Raw genomic sequence first — 24,799 nt, 5'->3', positions numbered from 1 at the left:
ACACGTATTATCCCCATCCTCTGGTTCAAGATTTGATATGGGATACTCTCCACACTTTCGTGGAGCCTTTCCTTGCAAGTTGGCCGTTAAATAAGCTTGTAAGAAATAAGGCTCTTCAGGTTGCAATGAAACACATACATTATGAGGACGAAAACAGTCACTATATCACCATTGGAAGTATTGAAAAGGTATAACATTGAGCAACCCTAATAAAAATTATGCACATAGTAGTCTCTCAAAAAAGGTTTATATGTTGATAATTATACACAGATTTTGTGCATGCTTGCTTGCTGGATTGACAACCCGGACGGGGATCACTTTAAGAAACATCTTTCAAGAATTCCGGACTTGATGTGTGGGTCGCTGAAGATGGAATGAAAATGCAGGTTCTAATAGAATAAACATAACACTTAACATATTTAAATATGAACCTATACTCATGAGTGCAAGTCACAACAAAAGCTAACTATATAAGGCACTAGTTACTTTCACACCTAACCAATTAATGTGAGTATCTTACATACTTTAGTCGAGAAAAGTTCTTAAACATTCCAAATTTTTGCAGTGCTTTGGAAGTCAACTTTGGGTGACGGGGTTTGCAGTTCAGGCTTTACTTGCAAGTGATCCATGCGATGAAACCTATGACGTGCTCAGGAGAGCACACGATTACATAAAGAAATCCAGGGCCGGTCCAAAGTTTCAAATTTTTCTTTGATACCCTACGCATAACTAAAAATTTAGGCCTTTTTGTTAATGTAAAAAAAAAAATTCTCCCAAAAAAAATATTTTATAATGTGAGACCCTAAGCGATGGCTTCACTTGCTTGCCCTCCGGACCGGCTCTGAAGAAATCACAGGTTTGATATCCTTGTTAATTAGTATAGTCTTGTATCTTGAATTTGCTCTATGGAACAAATAAATGTTTCTAAATCAAACAACTTTGTAGATTAGAGAAAACCCTTCAGGTGACTTCAAGAGCATGTATCGCCACATTTCCAAAGGCGGATGGACTCTTTCTGATCAAGATCAAGGTTGGCAAGTTTCAGATTGTACAGCTGAAGCTGCTAAGGTAATCAAATTAGTTAACAAGTTGGCTAAAGTTTTCACAAGATTTCTGCCTCAACTAAATTTTTATTTCTTTGTTCTTGTAGTGTTGCATGTTGCTTTCCACGATGCCACCTGATGTCATTGGCAAGAAAATCAATCTGGAACAACTATATGATTCTGTTAATCTCATGCTATCTCTACAGGTGAGTTTTTTATATATAAACCTAAAATTGTTGAAAGTACTATGCCTCTAAATAATATTCGTGATTTCATGTAATGTAGAGTGAAAATGGAGGTTTTACTGCATGGGAACCTGTCCGCGCCTATAAATGGTTGGAAGTAAGAGCTAAAACAAATAACAACAATTTTCTTATCGCGAAGTTAAGCTAAAACAATATTCTTAAAGAAAATCTGAAGTATAACCTTTGTAATTGGTGTTGCAGTTGATGAATCCCACGGATTTTTTTGCTAATGCTATGACCGAGCGTGAATATACCGAATGTACCTCAGCTGTTATACAAGCTTTGGTTATATTCAAACAACTACATCCGAATCACAGGAAAAAAGAGATCATTAAATCGATTGAGAAAGCAGCGCAATTCATAGAAAGCAAACAAATGCCAGATGGTTCATGGTAGGCTAATTTAATATGGTTAAGACATTTTTGATGAATATGGTTCCTTAGAACTCTAACAAAATCATTTTTGTTTTTGAGTAATGGTATAGGTACGGAAGCTGGGGTATTTTTTTCACTTATGCCACATGGTTTGCTCTTAGCGGCCTAGCAGCGATTGGTAAGACATACAACAATTGTCTATCTATGCGAAACGGTGTAGATTTCCTGCTTAAGATTCAAAATGATGATGGGGGCTGGGGTGAAAGCTATTTGTCATGCCCTGAGCAGGTATTTTTATTAATCAGCACGAAATCCTAGTATATAGATTTTACCTAAAATTTTGAAAAAGTGTTAATCCTTATAATATGGTCTATATGCAGAGATACATACCATTAGAGGGGAATAGATCAAACCTAGTGCAAACCGCGTGGGCTATGTTAGGTCTGATTCATGCTGGACAGGTTCAAACATTTTAAATCTTACATTTGTATTTTTTCCAAGTACAAGAAAGTTGTCTTGACACCTACCATTTTGTTTCTTCTGCTTATATGTATACCACAGTCCAAGAGAGATATTACACCTCTTCATCGTGCTGCAAAATTGATCATCACTTCGCAACTAGAAAAAGGGGATTTTCCTCAACAGGTAATTTTCAGACACCTTCTTTGATAAGAACATTCAATATGTTCTTGTTTGAAACTATGGTGATTGCAAACGAGACCGTTGGTCAAGTTGATCCGTATTTTGCTCTTGCTTTAGCAAAAGATGTGTATATATATTCTGATCTTATACTCGCATTATTTTATGTGTGTGTAGGAACTATTAGGTGCATCCATGAAGACATGCATGATACATTATGCTACATACAATGACATCTTCCCATTATGGGCACTTGCAGAATACCGGAAAGCTGCATTCGTATATCGTGCAGATCAATAGCTCTTCCTTCATACATTAAGTTTAAAACACAAAAACGCACAAAAATAATGACATGTAGGCCGGTGGTCTTCCATCTTGCCAGGTTCTCGATCACCAAAAGGGTTCGATCCCCATCTTTCTCAATGGACAATTCCAAAATGAAAAATATGTTGTAATATTGTATTAGATATTTTAATTGCGTTTTAGATGCGTATAAATAATGTTGGCTCTGCAGTGGACCGACCATGTTCATGTACTATCTCTTCATTATTTTTTGTCTGTGCTTCAAGTAAAAAAAAATGAACATGGTTGTTATGAGGCTATGTTCCAGTGTGAGAATGCCCACCGCTGGTTAATTCCCCTTTCTCGGGTTGGAATCGTCCCAAAGTTTGCGGTCATCCATTTCTGGAGCTTCACCGCAACAATAACATCACCTCTATGATCATCTCAAACCAAGAGTTCTATGCTCTGCAGTAATTGGATGAGCACAATTTGCCAATAGTGATGTTTTCTTTAAAATAAAGACACTTTTTCTTGATTTGAGGATGAGTCTAAAAATACACAAATATCATTCCAACGATAATCACTAGGGAATATAGAATATATCAAGTGGACTAATTTTGGAAAAAATCATATTGAAGTTCATAATTTTATAATAACTTAGGCTGGTTTTATTACTAACCAAATGACAAAAGAATTTAAAAAATAAAAAAAAGAGCATTCCAAAGAAATTTTAAATGAATTCATAAACTTTCAACACTATTCTATAAAGATTTAAACTCTTTCTATTAAGGTTCTTCACCTTCTTTGGAAGTTCAGAAACTTGATACCATATGCGAAGACAAAGAGAAAGAGCAGGATCCAAGCGATGTGAACAACCGCTACAACTGGTAAGAAGTCATGTTCAAACCCAAACCCTTCTTTGAGCAACGTTTTCAGATCTATGTCTCCGATTCCACTGATGTGCACCATTGAATCCTTGTCTCCTACTTGAGATGTGATGAGTCCATACAATGTCCAAGCCACAGGTGTTGCCCAGTAGTACCATCTCCACCATATTGGTATTTGCTGCATTTTAATCCAAACAAAATTTAAAGTTAAGCTCTTAAACACTTTTGTTGATATTATAGAATGTCAGTTGCTTAATTTACCGGTCTTGGAATGAGGAAACCGGAGAAGAGATTCCAAAGACTGAGGAAGAAGGACATGCAGATTCCGGCAATCTGATAGTTTGGTGTCAAGGCCATAAGCATCATACCGTATAGCGTAAAGTAGATGAAGCTTGTTAACATGTAGTAGTAGAACCACAAGAATTTGGCCACAGTCCAGTCACATCCAATCATTGAGTATAGGATTAGCGTGTAAACTCCGGTTTGTATCGTGTTGTACATGATTTCCACTACTACCTGCACCGTTTTTAGATTCATTTTTGGTTTGAGTTCTGATTGTGGCTTAACCATATATTAGGAAAAAAATTATATAACAAGTAAAATTTTTTATTAAAATGGTTGTAACCTGAGAAATTGCATAGGGAATGGCAGAGTACATTCCAGCGGCTTTTTCGCGGTAAAACACGGTTCGCTCAATGGCAATTGCGGGTTGAACTGTTGCAGCGTTGGTGGCACCGAGGAACAATACAGCAGCATACATGGCTCCAAAGAAATTATTCAAGTCTTGTTCGTTCTCTCTGTTTTGGTTATTAGATGTGTTAGTCACGTTTTTATAAAATGATGGTTAAATAATGGAATAAAGAAAAGAGAAATGGCTTACATTTTTGTTCCTATTTGCCAGAAAATTAGACCAAACAAGACACCAATGACCACTGTCATGAGAAACCGAATGGCATTGTACTGAGGATGTCTCCAATATGACCAATACTGTTTCCAGAAGCAAGCTTTGGTTTGAGTAGAAAACGATTGCGCGTACTTGTTTCGGAAGTAGACATCCTTTGATCCCGGTGGTGGAGTACTGAGCTCTGTTATGAGTTCTTGATTTCTCCTAAAAAGAACATCAAGTTCGGATCAAAAAGACAGAGCAACACTCTGTTTTAGTATTAGAATTTGTCTTAAACATACTGATAAAGAGAGGAGTTGGCGAATATTTGTGCAAAGTCCAAGCTCATTTGTGATTCTATTGAAGGAGTAGTGACGTCAAGCATCCACGTCGCAGGATTGTATCCGTCTTTGATCTTTGGAACCCCTTCAACAGCCTGCAAGTAGCGTTCTAGATATAGTTACTTCCATGGATATATATGACCAAGAGATGAAAAAGCAGATAATTCACCTCAAAGTATTCAACAAGTTTCTGAGATTGATGCCCAAGACTTCCAGCATATATAACTTGGCCTCCACGTTTCATCAACAAAAGCTACATTAGTTAAAGATGACTTGTTAAGTTTTCTTTAATTCTGTTTTGGGACCAAAAATGTGATTTTTCGGAAGCAAACCTCATCGAAGGATTCAAAAATGTCGATGCTAGGCTGGTGAATTGTACAAACAACAGTCCTCCCTGTATCAACGGTATTCCTAACAGTGCGCATAACAATAGCGGCAGCTCTTGCATCCAGACCAGATGTTGGCTCATCCATGAAGATTATTGATGGGTTTGCTACCAACTCAACTGCAATAGTAAGCCTTTTCCTCTGTTCTGTAGAAAGACCATTTACCCCAGGAAGACCAACTATAGAGTTTCTAAGAGGTTTGAGCTCCACCAACTCCATTACTTCTTCAACAAACATCTATCAATCACAGAAATAAGCAAACGAGTTTACTTGTGTATTAAGTCTTGCAAACGATTATGAGAAAACAGTGAATTTTTTTGCATAATAATATACTTACCTCTCTTGTTTTAGCATCTATATCGGCGGAAAGACGAAGCCAAGCTGAATAGATAAGAGATTCATAAACGGTAACATGTGGAGAGTGGATATCATTTTGTTCACAGTAACCACTGACTCGAGCAAATGTTTCTTGGTTCTTTGGGTAACCAGATATGCTTATACTCCCTTCGACGTAGCCTCCTGTTTTCCTACCAGCCAAGACATCCATTAAGGTTGTCTTACCTGCACCACTAACACCGACCAATGCTGTCAATATTCCTGGCCTGAAAGCTCCACCAACATCTCTTAGTAATTGAAGACGATCGCTTTCAACTCCTTGCGCCTTCATTTCCTGAAATATTTTAAGGTACAACGAATGAAACTTAAGGCGCATTTGTAACATAATTAGTGAAGTCTGACTATAGTATGAGACGTAGTTACTTACTGTAGGCATATCCACATAGTAGTTTACATTTTTGAATGCAAGAGAAAGTGGTTGAAAAGGTAAAACCATTCCTCTCTTTGTCCCATGACCTGAAGAACTATTTAGTTCCAGTACAGAACCTGCAATCTCTCAGCATAGTCAGAAGAAACAAGACACATAAAGAAAAGAAAAGATAGCTGAAGATTAAAAATGTCAAAGATCACCTTCTGTTGCTTTCTGTTTCTCTTTACCTTCTTCCACAACTGCGGCTTTAGAGTTACCAAGAGCTGAAGAAATATTTTTTTCAAAACTTTGTCAACTAGAAAATCACTCTCTTCCAAAGTCTAGAATAGCAGGAGAAGTAGAAATACGAGCACTTACGGTTCAAATACATCAAGGCTAGTATGTAAAAGAGATTAAACAACAAAGAAAACCCAAGTAATGCCACGATACAGATCCAAAACCAGTATGGCTCCGTAAAGAAGCCCCGGCTCTTAAGCAAGACTTCTCCAACTGTTTTCGCGTTGATGCTGGTATCATAGTTGGGCTGCACCATATAGCATAACAGATTTCGCATTACAATTTAAAAAGAATAGTCAACAAGAGAAGGACGTGGTGAAATCTTACACTACTCCATCGCTCATCGAGAAATTCATTCATAACAATAGCAGTCTGTCCATACATCATAGGGGACATATAATAGGCCCAAGTCATCCACGGCTGAATGTCATCTGTGAAGCAAGAAATATAAAATATAGCAAATGTTGATTCTGTAGCTCCAACAGATTTTATATGTCCACTGTATCTACTCAAATGTTGTACTATCTGCTAAAACCTATGTATAGTGTTTTATTTTGTACTTGTGTCACAAGGGATCATCTGCTTTACCTTTAGCAATAATGAAGCCTCCAAGAGTAAATACAATCAGCAATGTGAAGGTCCCAATTGAGTTAGAAATTACTTCTGTTCTTCCAATTGCTCCAAGGAATCTAAACAAGGAAAGGGCCATCTGATTCACACAGAAGTATGCCAGCAACTGCCGGAAAAACCTATATATTGGCACAAGTTTAGTTAGTTCAACACTCAAGAGAATGAAAACGAAAGAATATTAAGAAAAGTTCTACATGAGGGCTAGAAGAAAGAAAATGTACCTTGCAGCGGAAGGAGCAAAACCGATAGTATAATATGTAAGACCGATCCATATTCCAGATTCGATAAGAGATAACGGAATCTTCAAAAGCCACGCTGGTAAAGCGAAAGCCCATGGAGGATAGAACAAGAAGTCCCTCTGTTTGTAGAAAACAGGGAGCCTCATCACTGTGAATGCTAGTTCAGCTAGTCCATTAAACATTACATTGATCAAGCTGAAAAACATAGCACCATAAAACTTTTGACCATCTCGCACGGTGCCAACATGCATTTCTGTCCTAAAATAGACCGTCATGGCAATCAAAGACATGATGGTTATCTGGACGGTCTTGAAAACATACACAAAGGAGTTACGTTTCATAAGCAACCATTCCCTATCAAAGCATGCTTTGAACAGCTCCCAATTTGATATACCATACTTTTGTGTGACTAGTGCAGCAGAATGGGTTTTAGCTTTTTCATATGGAACCCTAAATTCTGAAGTAAGTTGTTGCCCGGTGTGAAAAGTATTAAAGCCGCTTGAAAAATCACTTACGGACACATAGGTATAAGGTTGTTCTCTCTTGTTCCAATACTGTTCTTGGTCCTTCTTAGACGTAACTTCTTGAAGAAAATCTGCAACCCCTTTCCTTTCAGGACATTGGAAACCAAAGTACTCAAAGAACTCAAGAACGTTGTCTCGTGGGCCTTGGTAGACAATTTGGCCCTCAGAGAGCAGGATAATGTTGTCGAAAAGCTCAAATGTCTCTGGTGCCGGTTGTAGAAGCGAAATAATCATCGTGACATCTGATATATGAACTAATTGCCTCATGAACTTGCAAATTTGAAATGTTGTGGAACTATCCAATCCTGTTGATATTTCATCCATGAAAAGAGCTCTCGCCGGTCCTACCAACATCTCTCCTGCTCATTGAAGATAAGAGTCATAATATATCATCGGTATATCAAAGGGAAGATATATAATACTCAAAGTTTTACCTGTTGTTAGACGCTTCTTCTGTCCACCAGAAATACCTCTTCTCATTACGTCTCCAACAAGTATGTCAGCACAAATGTCTAGACCAAGTATCTGTCAAGTGGCAGTAACAAGAAATAAGCTCAAAATATTGATCTTTCACTTTTAGAAAAAGACAGACGCACAAATGTTGTACCTTAAGTACATAATCTGTAACCAAACTAGTTTCTTGCCCTGATATAGCAATGGATTTCATGAATGCATCAATTTTAGGGTCTGGTTTTATCCCCTCTTCTTTCTCCCTCCTTGAAAGCTCAGCCATCAACTGGTACCGAGTCCCAACACCTAGACATCGTCCCGAAAAATCCAGTGTCTCTCTAACCGTCATTTCTCCAAAGTGAAGGTCATGTTGACTGATGTATGCACACGTCTTTTGAGGTACAAACTCGCGAAACTCATGACCGCAATATGTTATCCTCCCCGACATCTGTTTGCCAATTCCGGGTCATATAATGAATTATAAGAATCGGGATTGTTACTCTAGTAGAAAACAAACCTGGAGGGTGTCATCGAGCTTCCCAGCCAAAGCTTGTAACAAAGTTGTTTTCCCTGAACTTGGTGGACCAAGTAATAAAGTCATCCTGGAAATGTTCAACAACAATGTAACTCAACTCAAATGTATTCTCCTTTCATCTAAAAGTTTCCATATCGAGATATAATATAGCAAAGACCGTTGCGCGCATTCGTTTTAATTACCTAGATGGTTTGACAATGCCACTGATATCTTTAAGTATCTCTATCTTCCTCTTTTTAGAAGGGAGAAGATGAAAGAATCCAAGAATGCTCTATATACAAATAATGAAATAACAGAAAGACATTTAAGTAAAGCTTCATTATTTTTTATTATAAATAAATTCTTGAAATGCTTCAAAATCAAAAACAACAACTACAAAAAAAAATAATAAAAGAAATGGATTTATTATCTGAAAGTTAACCCCATCATATCATTCATAAACTTTAAAGATATATAATTTGGACCGACAAGACTACATCCCAAAAAAATTATATTGCTATTGAAAGTTTATACATTTATAAAGTACTAAATCTACTATTGGTCAAAAAAATTTAAATTAGAAACTTATAAATTTGTAAAAATTCCTTGACCGGAAAATCTATAATTAAGGTTAGGTTTAATTTTCTTTCTCATTTCTGTAACTTAGATCTTATTTACTCGGTGGCGTCTAACAAGACAAAGTTACCAAAAAAAATACAACACACACACACAAACAAAAGAAAAAAAGAAGAAAAAATTTAAACCTCCATAGTATTCAAGGTAACGTTGAAGAGAGTAGGAAGAGCTCTACTTGCACTACGCACATCTCCTTCGACTGAAATGTTCTCATACCTTACTTCGATTTTCGGAACTTCGATTCCCACTCTGTTTTCGAAAAACTTCAAAATTTCACACTACAAAATAAAAATAAAGGGTTTGTCTAAAAATAAAGGATTAAATACCTGTCTGTTCTTTCTCTCAATCCACGTAGAAACTTTTCATTGTCTTCTTCAACGAAACTCAAAATCATTTCCATAAGTTGTTTCTTCTCCTTAGGTGCAAGATTCATAAAGTCAACCTCCTCCAGCTTAATGTTCCCGTTAACCGACGTTTGTGGCAACATCCCTTTACGTAGCCGATCAAACGTAGGCAATCGCTCAATCGCCGCCCACCGGAGCTCCACGTCATCTTCCTCCCGCCGTTCGCTCCTCCCAAAAACCTCGTCCGCCTCAGAGACAAACACGTCTCTGAAACTTTTGGAAGCTCCGACCAAACTCCTGTGACTGGTTGAGGCCAAACTCACTCTCCCGCTCATTGTTCCTACCGGATTCTCATCTCGTCCTAACATTGTGGCCATTGCCAACGAGTCGTCTTGTTTGAATTACGAAGAAGGATGCCGATATATATGCGTCCGCCATTAATTTATAGGTGGGTTAAAATCTTTTGAATAATGAGTAAACGTAGATTTGACAATAGAATAAATTTTTAATGTATATAAGAAAAACAAAATTATGTCAACAATATTACAAATTTTAATAAGAAAAAAAATTCGACGGTTGTTTAAATGCAGCTGATATAGTCGAGAGGATATGTGAGTTCACTAAACATAACCGTGGTATTTTGTTGACATCGTATAGATCAAAGGTTTATTTTTTTGTATTTTGCCTAAGGTTGTCAAAACTCAAAATACTTTTGCCTACCAATTAGTTACGTGATATTTTTTTAACTTGATCAAAAAGTTGTGATAACAGTTAAACATAAAATTATCGATTTAGATAAAATGTAAAATCAGTAGATACCGTAGCGGCGTAGCCCACGACGGAAGGGGTTTTCACCACATGACTATTTTAAAGCATTTGGTTACTCCCATGCGATCCATAAATACAACAGTAATGATGAGTGTCATCATAACCATAATCATTAATAGTACTTAGTACTACCAATAATCGAACTCAAAGCATTTAAGAAAAGTTGCAGCCGAACAGCCATGTGCATGCACGACAACTTGGTTCCTATCACTTCTTTTTCTTAACTTTGATCAAGTATTTTTCTATTATTATTTGTGAATCATTACTAGTATTTCTTAGAGAATTGCCCTTTCTTAACTGTGTTATTCTACAATAAAAATTATTGATAAAAGAAACTAATTTTAGTTATGAGTTCCACTCACTATTGACTGTAATTAACAAATGACGAAATATATTTTCAATGTAGCAAAAAAAATTATAATTGTTCATTATATAATTAATAGATTTGAATCATCCACATAAATAAATGTTAAATAAAATGATTTATTTATATATTTCTCTTTATTTATTTTATCAATCTAAAAAAAAAAAAAAAAAATTCTTCTTTTGTGTCAAGTTTGGGTAGGTAGGTCTGGATTCAAACCGATGGTTACGAATTCCAACGTACGATACACTGGAACAAAACTAAAAAAAAAATATGGGTATGATGTTGCAAACATGAAGCATGTTAGTTGGTGCATGTCACTATACAAATACAATCGTTGATGTAGTTGTTGATATTGAAATTATTTTGCATTTGTGACCATATCGTACCATATACTATAACTAGCTATCATTTTCCCTATTTCTTAATCGTGTTGTTCTACACTAAACTCATCGAACAACTTTGAAAAACTCACAAGTCACAACCTTAATTTTTAAAGAAATCATTTATACTAAACCAAATCACCGCAAGAAATTAGTGATTTTAGTTGTGTATTTATATTATTATCGAATTATCCGATTTTTTATCTCTTTTAATTTATTTTAAAACACACATGCACATGCATAGTGGCACCTATATGATGAAGTGTAAGTTTGTAACGCCTCGACTGCTACCGTCTGGTTCCCACTCCCTTTTCCGGTTCATGGGCATCCGACGGTCGGCGCATTATTACGAAATACTTGTTTAATGATCATAAAAATTACCGGAAATCATTTTGCGGTAGGTCATTTATCATGAAATTGCATAATCTCAAAAACATTTAATTATGGAGTTCTGAAAGGACATTAGACCGAAAATATTAATGAACTTTCATGTCATAGATAGCTTAATCAAGTCTTTTAGGCCGCGCGGAATACACCACAATATTCTAAAAATTGGAGTGTTACACCAAGTACTTTTGTTTTTTTGGATCAAATTGAAAGAAGTACTTTTATTTTGTTTCCCTATTTAATTAACATCTTCTTGAGTGGGTAGAGTATCATAATTTTGGACATTTATATATATGGAAACGGTAACATCATTTCGTACGTTAAAACCATGCACATTCATCAGATTTGACTCACATCAAATTAGACCTAAGACTACTCTCTCGAATAAGAGATCGTGTGTAGCACTTTAGGGTCGAATTCCACAAAGCTCTCGTGTTCACTCAATAAACTAACATATTTTGAATTAAGCTAAACAAAAAATATAAATATTAAAAATAAAAGAAAGCAATTAAATTAACGTTTTAAAATAGATGAGGAAAACGTTAGGCTTAGGAATTTCTCAGGAAATAAACTAATAGTAAATCTAGAAAATTAATTAAGATTATTATCGAACCGTTCTAGAACTCAAAACACTAATGTATAGCCAACCACCCTCTCGAATGCGTTGACTAACAAGTCTAATATCAGGTAATTCTACTCTCTCGAATGCGAACTCCTAGATCTAGACTAACATTAAAAACAGGTTTGATATGTTCACAAATATTTCTAGACCACCTCTCGTATGAATCTAGAAATCTCTGCCCACCTAAGATAGTTCCAGTAATAGAAGACTTCTCGAATCTACCTATTATCCTATGATCAAGTTCTAGTTAGCTACTCTAGACCTAGCATTAAGAACAACCTAAGGTGAAGAACTCTAAAGATTAATATTAATAGGTAATCAATTTACTAATTCATCTAAATCCCTAATGAGAATCCCTAAACCTAACAAGCAAACTACTCAGCATGGAGAATGAAACAAACAACATGATTGAATAGAATTGCATTAAGAAATCAAGAGAAGAAGTAAAAGAGTTTAAGAAATCTTCTCTGGAGGAGCTCTCTCCAATTTCCCAAAGGGTTCAAGCTCCAAAAATACAATAGAATGAGAATATGAGAGATGTCTCTAAAACAAAACCCTAAAAATCTATATATATGTTCTTTAAAACGTGCATGGACTTCTTTGAAAATAGGGAAAACTTTTGGGCACTTTCTGCAAAACTTCAAAACTTTAAAAAGACGTGAAATCGAATTGCCGTCACGAATTGGTGTTGACCGACACCAGGGGTGGTTTCGATCGACACTTACACCAATTTTCGTCTCCAAATTGCTCTTGCAGCATAACTTCTCTGTTTTACTCCAGAATGATCCATAATCTCCAAATTGGTCCCAAACAGGAGCGGACGTACGTGATGATGGGGAGGGGCACTTGCCACGGGTAAATTTTTTAAAGTTATTGTTATTTTACAAGAGTTTTTAATTATGCCCCTGTTAAAACAATTTTTAATGCCCCTCAGTACTCTGTTTTCTATTTATACACACAATTTTTGTTATATAATATTAAAACTATAAGTAAATAACATACAAATACATAAAAAAAAAAACCCAATCAGTTTCTAATTTTTTTTTGTTAACAAGCCCATATTTCATTTATAAAGCAACATTAAATCACTTTCGTTAACTTAAAAATGATAATTAAATGCTTTAACTGATTTAGAAGGTTTGTTACTTTGTTTTTCCTAAATAAAATTAGGATTTTTTTTATTTAATATTTTTGCACCGGATAAAATTAATTTCTGGATCCGCCACTGGTCCCAAACGTGTAAAAACCTGAAAAGACTCAAAAAGACTCTAGAAACAACAAAAAGACTCTAAAAACAATGCATATATTATGGCTAAAAACGGTAAAATCCATGATATATCAACTCCTCCAGACTTAACTTTTGCTTGCCCTCAACCAAAACACAAAAACTGAACCCGTGGAAGAAGTTTGAAAACACAGAAACTCCCAATTTCTCTAACCTATTACCTTGATTATTCAAACCAAATCCAGATCGCATCAAATCCTAATTACCATGTAATTCTCCGCAAGCATTTTCAACATTCCAAATTCCAAACCAAATTCCACAACTATATCCTATAGCCCTCATCGCATAAATCTCATCAATAAAATCAGTACTCAAGAACCTTCTAGACTCATTCCCGTACTATACCATGATAAATCAACCATTTTACACACTTAGATACGCTTTCTCTCCCCAGACTTATTCTTTTTTTCAAACCATTTTTTTTTAACTTCAAAGGTGTAGGCGAATAATGGTATCATCGGAACTGTTCTTAACCTCGCTTCCAACCTTCGTGTGATCATTCATCTTGAAGTAAAATAATGAGATCACGGAAAATTTTCCTATCTCTTTACTCCAAAAAAAAATCATCTCCATTTTTTTTTTATTATTATTTTTATTTTTTCGAATAAGGGAGAGGAATACCATTCTTTTTCCACATTTGTCTCATTTATCAGGTATGCACGTCTACGAATACTAACCATATTGACGAGGTGAAGATCATGAACTTTGCTCAGGCTTTAGCGGATTGTGTTGGAAATGTGGATGTCCTCTGGTCTATCGATTAATTCTCTGAATTTTCCATTAGTCGGATTGAATTGAATCTACAGCATTAAACTAACCAGGTAATAATCTAGAGAAAAAGATCATAATTTCAAACAAAAATTTGACTCAATAAAATGACTCAAAATAAAAAGAAAAATAAGAATAAAAATCAAAAAGAAAAACGAAATTAGCAACTGCCTCCCCCAGACTTAAACGACATTGTCTCCAGTGACATTCAAACTCGAAGTTGGCAAAAATAAAATAAAAAGAAAAACGAAAAATATAGAAAAAATAAAAGAAAAATGAAATCATACAAGTGTTGCCTCCCACTAAGCGCTTATTTTCAGTCATTAGCTTGACTATGTCTAAGCACAGATGTTAGATGGATCAGATGGTGGCAGTAAATGCTTCCGAGCAAAACGTCTCATCATCCATGGTGATGTATAAGCAGTTGGTGTGTAAGGACGACCAAGTAAGTGAGGAACATCAGCAGGGTGAGACTCAGGTATAGGTGGAATACTCCTTTTTCCTGCACAATCATCAAAAGAACGAATAGCACTTGACGAGAAACTCGTGGCTTGCTTAACCGTGAAACAGTCTTTGAAAAATTTAAGGCCTTATTGATGAAATCAAGAGGTTTAGGTGGAGAACATGAGTACCATAGTTGGTTAGGAGGAGGATGGAGTGGAAGAGGTACAGTTGTTGACGTGAAAACAGTTCATGGACTTATAGCAGTGATTCCAGCGCGGAAAGCATCTTTATTGGGAAACGCTGGTTCTGCCCGTGTGGGGTGTCGACCGACACAGATGGTGTCGACCGACACAGATGGTGTCGATCGACACCAATGCAGTGTGTCGACACTTTGTGTCGACTGCGAGATGGTGTGGTCGACAAAGGTCCATCTCGTCGAGTCTAGTGTCGACTGCCACCCTGGTGGTGTCGATCGACACTATGTCGACAGCTCGGATTTCTGCAGTGTTTATGCAACGCGGCTCAGCAATCTGCAGCAACTTATCACTGCTTTATACCTCATCCTGGAGCCTAGTCCTGAAGAGATGGTCACCACTCCAATCCTCAAGCTTAGAAGCTTGCATATTTACTTGCTCAATAGAACTCAACTCCTTGACATACCCAGCAGTAATATCTATGGAGGTCTCTACAGAAAACGCTTGACCATCGATGGTGGGTGGCTTCCTCAGCTTGTCCATATCAAAAGTCCTAACCATGTCACACTCATGTAGAGATATTCGGCCTTGTTTCACGTCAATCTGAGCACCAGCAGTAGCTAGGAAAGATCTCCCTAGAATAAGAGGATCTGGAGGTTCTTCTTCATATTCCAAAACCACGAAGTCGGTTGGAATCAAGCATTCTCCAATTTGCACTGGAACATCTTCTAAGACACCTTCAGGGATTCTCTTTGATCGATCAGCTAAGAGAAGAGTGATCTTGGTAGGTCTGTAAGCAGTCATCCCAAGTCGTACAGCAACAGAATGGGGCATCAAGTTTATGCAAGAGCCACGATCACAAAGAGAGCGAGCCAATCGTCCTGTAGATATGTAGCAATCGAGTACAAAGCTTCCTGGATTGGGTAGCTTCTCTGGAATCCTACTCTGAATCATGGCACTGACCTGTTATCACTGTCTTCTTGTTGTCCTTCTGCTTCTGTGGAGCTTCATACAGTATAATAACACTTTGAAGCGGTGATGATAACTTCTCTATATCAACCGAAGGTAACTTAGGTATAATCTTATCCATGATACCCTTATAGCATTCCTCATGGATCTCTTGCTTAGACCGTCGAGGTATTGGACAAGGAACTTGAGGCGTGTAGACTTGTTCAGCAACAGGTGGAAACTCAAGTCTGAATGGTGCAGTCCGCGTCCAGTGTCGATCGACACTAGGTGAGTGTCGCTCGACACTAATGTCTCGCATCGACTCTCTGGTGTCGAGCACGCTCGATTCTGCTCTATCAAACGTCGATTTCTGATTTTGTTTTGGAGGAGTGTTGATCGACACCCAGGTGGTGTCACTCGACACTGAGACTGTGTGTCTAGTCATCCTGTAAATTAGTGTCGAACCAGGTCGATTTTGCTTTGTCACAGCTTGATTTCTCGAATTTCTGAACTGGTGTCGGTCGACACTGCCTTTGCAACCACAAAATCAGCTTCGCCCTCCGTAACGTCCACGAGATCAGCTTTGCTTTCCATCAAAACAACATGACAAGCAGTCATGAGGGGCGTCTCTGAGACCTTTTGCTGAAGTCCACTCCTCAACTGAACTGCACAAACGTCTTCTTCTAGTGAAGTCGTATGGTTGAGCGCAGTAATCATGTTGTTAACCTTACTATCCAAAGCTGAAATCCTGGCATCCATTTCAATTTGAGCGTTACTTATTTTACTGTAGATTGCCTCGAACATAGCTTCGATCCTGCTGGTAGATGGTGGAGTTGGGGTGGCGTTGTGGGTGAAAAGCTGGATGTTTTGGCATGAAGTGCTGACAGATTGGATCTTGGACTGTTCCACTTGCTTGGAGTCAATTTTTGCGGCTTGTTATCTTCTCTCGTTATCAATGCCTCTGATGTCATTGCTGGAAGCGGAATTCTCAATTAGATTTGTTGCTTCGCTGGGTATCCTTGTGGTGAAATTTCCACTGCTTGCTGCATCGAGTATGACTTGGTAACGATAATCAATGTCCTTGAAGAAGATTCCAAGTAGACGAATTTCAGTGAACCCATGATGCGGACAATTCCTCTGATATGATCCGAATCTTAACCAAGCTGCCTTAAAATACTCTGTGGAACCTTGAGAAAATGAAGAAATCTGCAATCACACTTCTTCAGACAGTGATTCATCATAAAAATGGATTAAGAATGCGTCATTTACTTCCTGCCAAGTAGTTAGAAATCCTGGTCTCGATTGTCTAAGCCAGCTAATTCCTCTTTCTCCAAGAGAGTGTGGAAAGAGATTGCAGAGTAAGTAGTCAGCTGGAACACCTTCTGCTTTGATGCTTGAAACCATGTCTTCGAATGTCTCGATGTGATCAAAAGGCAATTCTCCAATTTGACCTTCGAACCGGTTCCTAGAAACGAGATCGTAATACCATGGTTTGAGCTTAAAATCATCTCTTGCAACTGTAGGTGGTCTGATCGCCGATCGATTGGAGTAGAAGAGATCAGGTCTGTTGTAATCAGCAAACGTCATTGGCCTGTTTCCCGTGTGGTCTCGATCGACACCCAGGTGGTGTCGGTCGACACTCTCGTCGAAATCGTCCATTTGTTTAGTGTGATTAAATTCTTAAGGTCTCTGAAACACAAGAAACCAAAGAAATAAAAACACGTGAGTAGCGAAATAAAGAAAAGTTTAGTCTAAATTCTACACCTAATTTAATGGTGAAAAAAAGAGAACTTCGGCAACGGCGCCAAATTTGATGTGAGTTAAATTAGACCTAAGACTACTCTCTCAAATAAGAGATCGTGTGTAGCACTTTAGAGTCGAATTCCACAAAGCTCTCGTGTTCACACAATAGACTAACAGGTTTTGAATTAAGCTAAACAGAAAATATAAATATTAAAAATCAAAGAAAGCAATTAAATTTGTGTTTTAAAACAGATGAGGAAAACGTTAGGCTTAGATATTTTTCAGGAAATAAACTAATAGTAAATCTAGCAAATTAATTAGGATTATTATCGAACCGTTCTAGAACTCAAAACACTAATGTATAGCCAACCACCCTCTCGAATGCGTTGACTAACAAGTCTAATATTAGGTAATTCCACCCTCTCGAATGCGAACTCCTAGATCTAGACTAGCATTAAAAACAGGTTTGATATGTTCACAAATATTCCTAGACCACCTCTCGTATGAATCTAGAAATCTTTGCCCACCTAAGATAGTACCAGTAATAGATGACCTCTCGAATCTACCTATTATCCTATGATCAAGTTCTAGTTAGCTACTCTAAAACTATCATTAAGAACAACCTAAGGTGAAGAACTCTAAAGATTAATCCTAACAGGTAATCAACTTATTAATTCATCTAAATCTCTAATGAGAATCCCTAAACCTAACAAGCAAACTACTTAGATATGGAGAATGAAACAAACAACATGATTGAATAGAATTACATTAAGAAATCAAGAGAAGAAGTAAAAGAGTTTAAGAAATCTTCTTTGGAGGAGCTCTCTCCAATTATCTCCCAAAGGGTTCAAGCTTCAAAAATACAATAGAATGAGAATATGAGAGATGTCTCTAAAACATATATATATATATATATATATATATATGTTCTTAAAAACGTTCATGGACTTCTTTGAAAATAGGGAAAACTTTTGGGCACTCTCTGCAAATCTTCATAACTTAAAAAAGACGTGAAATCGAATTGCCGTCACGAATTGGTGTCGACCGATACCAGGGGTGGTGTCGATCGACACTTACACCAATTTTCGTCTCCGAATTGCTCTTGCAGCATAACTTCTCTATTTTACTCCAGAATGATCCATAATCTCCAAATTTGTCCCGAACATGTAAAAACCTGAAAACTTTCATTGCACGGTATATATATAAGGTCGCCATATCTCTAAGGCATGTTAAGAAAGAATATAGAGCCCCTATGGATCACGTTCTGATCGTTTCCCCAACCATAATCATTAATAGTTCTGATTATGACTTTTTGTTGAAGATACTCGAGCTGAAATACAAAGGAAAATGAAGTTCTGCTAATGATTTCTCGAGAAAATGTGGATAAAAAAAGTTACTATCAGTTTAAGCAGTGGTTCTGTCTTAGTCATTAATTAAATGCTCAAATCAAAATGCCTTAACTTGTTAAATATCTCATTAAATTAAAAATTTGACCGTTTTGATTCAGCAATTAGAATGTGTCGAGGTCACTGGAGTGATATGGATGACTCATCTTCGTGTTTCATGGGCTTAACATTTACGTCGTATGTACTATGTACCTCATCTCCTAGGCTTTTTTTTTATATCTTCGACACTTAATGGGTTTTCATTGGGCTCGATTTGTGCTTAATCCGATACCAACATTTCCTAGTTATTGGAGCGAGCTATTATATTTGGAGAACTAATCATTAGTCATTACTATGCCACAAATATGTCATATAAAAAAAAAAAATGTCATATATATCGAAGATTTGAATTTTGTGTTTCCATGCCACACGTTCTCTGGGATGTGTTTAGAAGATATTTTTCACTTCCTTATGCTTTCACTTCACTGCAAGGAAAAATTGTGTTCCCATAATCATATCCAGTTCGAACAATGCTGAGACCTCATCAACTACGTGGTAGAACCGTACATAAATATAATTTTCAGTGCTTAGAGAGACATTTCAAAATATTTAACTTGGAGAGAAAAACAAAGAAATTTCAAAATTAAACTTGACATGGTCCACCCACTCTCCCCACTTGACATGGTCCTGAGGCTGCTTGTCTCTCTTTCCCTCTCTGTATCTCACTAATTCATTTCCCCTGCATCTTCTCAACACAAACCAAACAAATCATGTACCATCTTCCCACTTCTTGTCTAGTCAGATTCTTCCTCCTCTCTTTATTTCACCCTCTTCCTTGTGATTCAAGTAAACAAGGACTTGGCTGGTGTGAGACTTTGTTTCAGTGTGGAAACATCACCGCTGGTTTTCCCTTCTCGGGAGGGAATCGTCACAAAGATTGCGGTCATCCATCGCTGGAGCTTCACTGCAACAAAAACAACATCACCTCTCTATTCATCTCAAACCAAAAATACTCTGTTCTCCATATAGATCAAATATCTAACACTCTTACACTTACCAAACAAGACCTTCTAGGTTCTTTTTGCTCCTCTGTATTCACCAACACAACCTTGCCTCCGGAAACTTTCGAGCTTCCACCGACCTATAAGAGCGTCACCATATTCTACCAATGCTCCTCTTTGCTTCCTAACCTTTCTAGCTATACATGTCCTGGGATAGGTCCCATCGCAGTGTCTGAAAACCCTGAAAAACATCCTGAGAGCTGCCGTTCGAGTTTCACCGTGAAGGTTCCTACGAGTTTCGATACAAAAGAGAAAGAGTTGAATGTGACCAATTTGGAAAGTGTTTTAAGAAAAGGATTTGAGGTGAAGGTGGTGATCAATGAGAATACATGTCAGGAATGTTTATCCTCTCTTGGAAGATGTCATGGCTTCACCGAAAACTTAACACCAGGATGTCGTCCACCAAGTGGTAAGTTTCATATGCATCATTTCCGTTTCCTAGTCCTCTTCTTTACTATCATCAGCAACCAAAATCTTGCTCTTGTTTATTTTTCACACTTTTAGACATAAATTACTTACTAGTGAGCTCAAGTGAAAAGGTGAGACAATAGATAAGCTTAACTTTAGCATTAGTCTCTTTCCCTTACTGTTTTTTATTTTTATTTTGCTTGTGCCACACCCTATTTTTCTGTTATATATTTGGATTGTTCAATGTATGTAGATTCTGAGGGTTCTTGTGGATATAATCAGACCTCAAGTACGTTCATCTGCTATTGTAAAGACCCGTATAGCCTATCATGCAGTTCTGGCAGTAAGATTTCTTTCATTGGATCATTTACAGAAGCTCTTTAGTTTCAAGATTTCGTTTCAGTATTCAGCTCTAACTGACTTTCTTTTTGGTGCCATTTGATTGATGCAGAATCTTTTGTTGGATGGATAATAGGTGCTTATTGCATAAACCTTTCCTCTCTGAGTTAATTGTTCCTTAATCTTGATTCTCATAGGTTAGTTTTTGGTTCTTTGCTGACAAATTTTACTTATCTATTGGCTATACAGGTGGTGTATTGATCTTGATTCTCATAGGTTAGTTTTCTGCCTAGGGATTATTCAAAAATATTTTTATCTTCTTAGATTAATATATTTTACTACAAAGTAACTAACCAAACATTTTCTCTGTTTTTCTACATTGGTTTTTACTATTAGGTGTTATTGTTTCCTTGGTGTTTCTTTGCCGATGTTGTCGAGCCAAGATTTTGAGAAAGAAAAAAACATCAGATGCTCTTGAAGTCCCTCCTGAACCTGTTGTGCAAAATCCCACATGACCTATCAAAGCACGGAATTAGTAGCAACTTTTGAATTGTGTTCTTGTATACTGATACATGTTCTCTATTTGTTATGCATGCAAATATCATTTACAGGCATAACTTTATAGTATATTTTCTCTAGAGTATGATCTTCAAGACAATATTTTTTCACAAACTGTTTCTATTTTCAATCTCAGAGATTGTTGAACCTTCCTCTGAAATCCAAGAAGATTCAAGAAGAGGTACTACAGGAATTTGTTGCAAAACAGGTCTAGGTGGCACTTCAATAGTATCCAAGCTTCCTTCCATCATCTCTACTACTCTGTTCATTGGTGGACGATCTGACGGGGAAGGCTGAATACACCACAAACCCACCAATGTCATCTTCTTTGCTATCTCCTCTTCCTGGCTGCTGATTCCATTCTCGATATGCTTTCCCTTCTCAAGATCCTCACTGTCTGCCTTCTCAAGATCCTTATAAATCCATTCTGGAAAGTACATGGAGCTTGCGTTCGATGTAGATGTTTGACCAAATCTTTCTTTCTTCCTTGCACCTATCATTTCGAAGACTAACATTCCGTAGCTATACACATCAGACTTGTGAGAAACACTCCCATAAACTCGAGAGATCATCTCTGATGCAATGTATCCTATTGTACCTCTTGTATCCATCAATGACATGACGCTCTCTTTCTTCTCGCAGAGTTTAGCAAGTCCGAAATCAGAAACTTTAGGGGAAAGATTATCATCCAACAACACGTTCTGAGGTTTAATGTCGAAATGCACAATCCTTGTTTTGCAGCCATAATGCAAGTACTCTAGACCACGAGCAACTCCTAGCGCGATCCCATACAGTGTCGTCAAGTCCAAATTCACTGAAGTCCTTTCTGAGATGAACTTATCTAGAGACCCATTTTCCAAAAATTCATATATAATAGCTCTTTTTGAACCTTCAGAGCAGAATCCAAGAAGAGAAACAATGTTGACATGAGATGTTTGGCTCATGCTAGAAACTTCATTGATGAAGTCTTCACTATTATTACCCTTTGATTCTTTCAAGACCTTCACCGCAACAACACGGCCGTCACAAAGAGTACCTCTATAAACAATTCCAAATCCGCCTCTCCCAACCACTTCCGCAAATGACTTTGTCATTTTCTTCACTTGCGCATAAGTATAATGTTTGAGTGGAATAAGGGCCTTTAATTAGCTTCTCTTGTCGCCGATCATCTGATGTTTTTCTCTTTCGGAAAATTCGAACTTTTCTTTTGCACATTCCCCTTAAGTTGTTTAAAACGCCTCTAAACCTGTCAAGTAAAGGAGATGAGAGGTTTTTCGTTACAAAGTAACTTCTTCCACCATCACAACCAAGCTCTCCAATGTAGCTAGTAGCAGAAATAACCGATGAGTTTAGTTGGCAGTCGTAATATAATGTTAGAAGCTCTGTGTCAGCACTGAATTGAAGGACGTTTTCAATGAGTGGCTCATTTAATGGGTTTGGGGGACAAAGATCGCCGATATAATCTGATCTGGCAAGTCTTATGGTAGAAGAGTCATGGCTCATATTTATGATTTTGAACTTCACGGAGGCGATGTTAATCTCTGCGAATCCTCTGCTACAATCGAGCTTGAAGTCAGGGTGGCCACAGTATTCCCTGCCAGGTATCCAGAAGGGGTAATAGAGATCTCGCTGATTGCCGCAGCTAAACCGTTCACTGCAGCGTTTCTTAAGCAAATCAGCTGAAAAAAGAAAACAAATAATGGGATCACAAAGAGCATCCTTTGACTTTAAGACAGAGATTTCGTCAAAGAAAGAGATAGCTTGATCATTCTGTTATACTCTTGTTTTGTTTCCTTGGAGGCCACTCAATAGGATTAGATGAGAAACTTACCACTAGGTTGATGTTGTGGTACGCAAGTAACTCCACCAGATGTTGAGGTTACGTTGCAGCAAATCTGTGTGGTACTGTTGAAACCACAGATTCCACGAGTGGACGAACATTCTTGACACGGTATCTCATCGATCATCAGCTTCACCTCAAACCCTTTTCTTAGAGCACTTTCCAAATGGGTCAAATTCAACTCTTTCTCCTCTGGGACGAAACTCGTTGGAACGTTAACTGTGAAACTTTCTTGGCAGGAATACTGGTAATCAAGAGTTTGAGACATGGAGAAAAGACCTAGATCCGGACATGTATAACTTGAGCGGTAAGATAGCTTTGGATCACAGTGATATAAAACGGTAAGGCTCTTATAAGTTGGGGATAGCTTAAAGATTTCGCGGGGGAAGGTTGTGGTAATGAATTCAGCGGAACAAAACGAACCTAGAAGGTCTGTTCTAGCAAGTCTAAGAGTATCAGATGTTTGATCTATATCAAAAACGTTGTACTCATGGTTTGAGATGTTTAAAGAGGTGATGTCTTTGCGGCAGCTTAGCTCCAGCAACGGATGACCGCAAGGTTTGGGACGATTTCCACCCCAGAAGGGGAAACCAGCAGTGATGTTACCACATTGAAACAGAGCCTCACACCACCCTAGGTCTTCTTTACTTAGAGCCCAAGGAAGATGGTGGAATAAGAAGAAGAGGAAGAACAAGACCAGGCAAGAAGTGGGGAGATTGTACATGATCTGTTTGAGAAATATGAACAGTATGCCTTCCAGGTTCTGTTTGTGTTGAGATGAGAGGAGCAAGTGACTTTAGAGAGAGAAGCATCAAGACCAAGTCAAGGTTACGTGACATATACTGAAAGACGAAGAGCTTTTTTTAATCAAATTGCTTTACTACTATGAAAAACTTAGAAAAGTTTTCCAAAGCCAATGGAAATAAAATAAATTTTCTTGGGAAATAAAACTATTTTTTATTTAGAATTATAAAGGCCAAGTGGATCACTATAATGAGATTCAAACTCTTATTTATTTTTCTTTTGTCAACTATCAAAACCCTTCTTGTAACTAACAAATTAATGTTTAGAACAAGCAAAAGTACGACCATGTGATAAATAAATAATTCCACATTCTAGAAGTTGATTTCATTATTGTGACCTTAGATGTTCTAATTAAATGTGACAATAATTAGATGATATTTTGTAGGAAATTTTATTCTAATTTTAATTAATATATGCTAAGTAGACCAATAGGGTGAGATCTTTTACCCAATAAATTTAATAAAAGTATTTAGAATATGCAAAAGCACAGTCAAGTGTTGATCAGAATATAGTTCAAGAGTCTTTAGATGTAGTAATTACATGTGACAACAATTAGATGATAGGTTGTGAAAAAAAGACATGCCAAGTCTACTAATAATAATGTGAGATCAAAACCTTTCCGTTTACCCAACAAATAAGAAGCTTCAAAAAAAAAATTCTTTTTTTTTTCATTTGAGTCGAGAAGACCCCACCAATAGTTTTAATCTCTTACGGGATAACGCGACTTAGTGGAGTCGAATTCTGGTAAAAAATGTCGTAGACATGGATTGTTTTAAATTAACCATTGACTAAAGACTTCTCCTAAAGTTTGAATTATTTTGAACGTGCAAAAACACAATTATGCGCAAAAAGAATAATTCCACATTCAAGAAACTTATTTTACTCCCTCTGTCCCAAATTATATAGGATATTTTAGCATTTTTTCCTTGTTCCATTTTATAAGATTTTCTCAGATTACTATGCATAATTTATGTTTATT

General features: G+C 37.1%; 5 protein-coding genes across 7 annotated transcripts; 3 read left to right on the top strand and 2 right to left on the bottom strand.

Annotated features, from left to right (window-relative positions):
* The first annotated feature begins 946 nt into the window (after nucleotides 1-946).
* On the top strand, nucleotides 947-2,618 carry LOC9323155 (lupeol synthase 5). Its single transcript, XM_021010172.1, has 5 exons — nucleotides 947-1,068; nucleotides 1,151-1,950; nucleotides 2,043-2,123; nucleotides 2,224-2,307; nucleotides 2,479-2,618. Exons 2-5 carry the CDS (start codon nucleotides 1,867-1,869, stop codon nucleotides 2,599-2,601), a joined length of 372 nt encoding a protein of 123 aa, XP_020865831.1. The 5' UTR covers nucleotides 947-1,068; nucleotides 1,151-1,866; the 3' UTR covers nucleotides 2,602-2,618.
* Nucleotides 979-1,684, top strand: LOC110224206 (lupeol synthase 5-like). Its single transcript, XM_021010060.1, has 4 exons — nucleotides 979-1,068; nucleotides 1,151-1,249; nucleotides 1,329-1,385; nucleotides 1,490-1,684. The coding sequence occupies exons 1-4, from the start codon at nucleotides 979-981 to the stop codon at nucleotides 1,682-1,684; spliced, it is 441 nt and encodes a 146-aa protein (XP_020865719.1).
* Nucleotides 2,619-3,227: 609 nt separating the features above from the next.
* On the bottom strand, nucleotides 3,228-9,957 carry LOC9324624 (ABC transporter G family member 39). Its single transcript, XM_002887043.2, has 20 exons — nucleotides 9,442-9,957; nucleotides 9,244-9,364; nucleotides 8,683-8,771; nucleotides 8,483-8,567; nucleotides 8,123-8,413; nucleotides 7,950-8,040; nucleotides 6,974-7,874; nucleotides 6,711-6,871; nucleotides 6,450-6,553; nucleotides 6,204-6,369; nucleotides 6,047-6,109; nucleotides 5,844-5,962; nucleotides 5,418-5,750; nucleotides 5,027-5,317; nucleotides 4,864-4,947; nucleotides 4,656-4,789; nucleotides 4,351-4,578; nucleotides 4,096-4,267; nucleotides 3,732-3,986; nucleotides 3,228-3,648 (listed from the first exon to the last, which is right to left on the bottom strand). The coding sequence occupies exons 1-20, from the start codon at nucleotides 9,834-9,836 to the stop codon at nucleotides 3,379-3,381; spliced, it is 4,353 nt and encodes a 1,450-aa protein (XP_002887089.1). The 5' UTR covers nucleotides 9,837-9,957; the 3' UTR covers nucleotides 3,228-3,378.
* A 9,532-nt stretch (nucleotides 9,958-19,489) lies between these two features.
* On the top strand, nucleotides 19,490-21,256 carry LOC9323154 (LEAF RUST 10 DISEASE-RESISTANCE LOCUS RECEPTOR-LIKE PROTEIN KINASE-like 2.8). 3 transcript variants are annotated; one of them, XM_002888514.2, is made up of 5 exons: nucleotides 19,490-20,280; nucleotides 20,533-20,622; nucleotides 20,731-20,754; nucleotides 20,868-20,894; nucleotides 21,015-21,256. In XM_002888514.2, the coding sequence occupies exons 1-5, from the start codon at nucleotides 19,581-19,583 to the stop codon at nucleotides 21,131-21,133; spliced, it is 960 nt and encodes a 319-aa protein (XP_002888560.1). In that variant the 5' UTR covers nucleotides 19,490-19,580; the 3' UTR covers nucleotides 21,134-21,256. The 3 variants fall into 3 exon arrangements, with proteins under 3 accessions (XP_002888560.1, XP_020865829.1, XP_020865830.1); XM_021010170.1 differs by lacking the exon at nucleotides 20,731-20,754; XM_021010171.1 differs by lacking the exon at nucleotides 20,868-20,894 and having other exon boundaries at nucleotides 20,731-20,815; nucleotides 21,015-21,072.
* Nucleotides 21,257-21,267: 11 nt separating this feature from the next.
* LOC9324623 (LEAF RUST 10 DISEASE-RESISTANCE LOCUS RECEPTOR-LIKE PROTEIN KINASE-like 2.7) lies at nucleotides 21,268-23,755 on the bottom strand. Its single transcript, XM_021010160.1, is given in 3 exon segments — nucleotides 21,268-22,324; nucleotides 22,326-22,855; nucleotides 23,008-23,755. Coding segments are annotated over 3 exon segments (2,304 nt in total). The 5' UTR covers nucleotides 23,741-23,755; the 3' UTR covers nucleotides 21,268-21,283.
* Nucleotides 23,756-24,799: the final 1,044 nt, after the last annotated feature.

Source organism: Arabidopsis lyrata (genome assembly GCF_000004255.2).
Source record: "Arabidopsis lyrata subsp. lyrata unplaced genomic scaffold ARALYscaffold_2, whole genome shotgun sequence".
NCBI classification, from domain to species: Eukaryota; Viridiplantae; Streptophyta; class Magnoliopsida; order Brassicales; family Brassicaceae; genus Arabidopsis; species Arabidopsis lyrata.
This window is presented reverse-complemented; position numbering and strand designations above follow the sequence as displayed.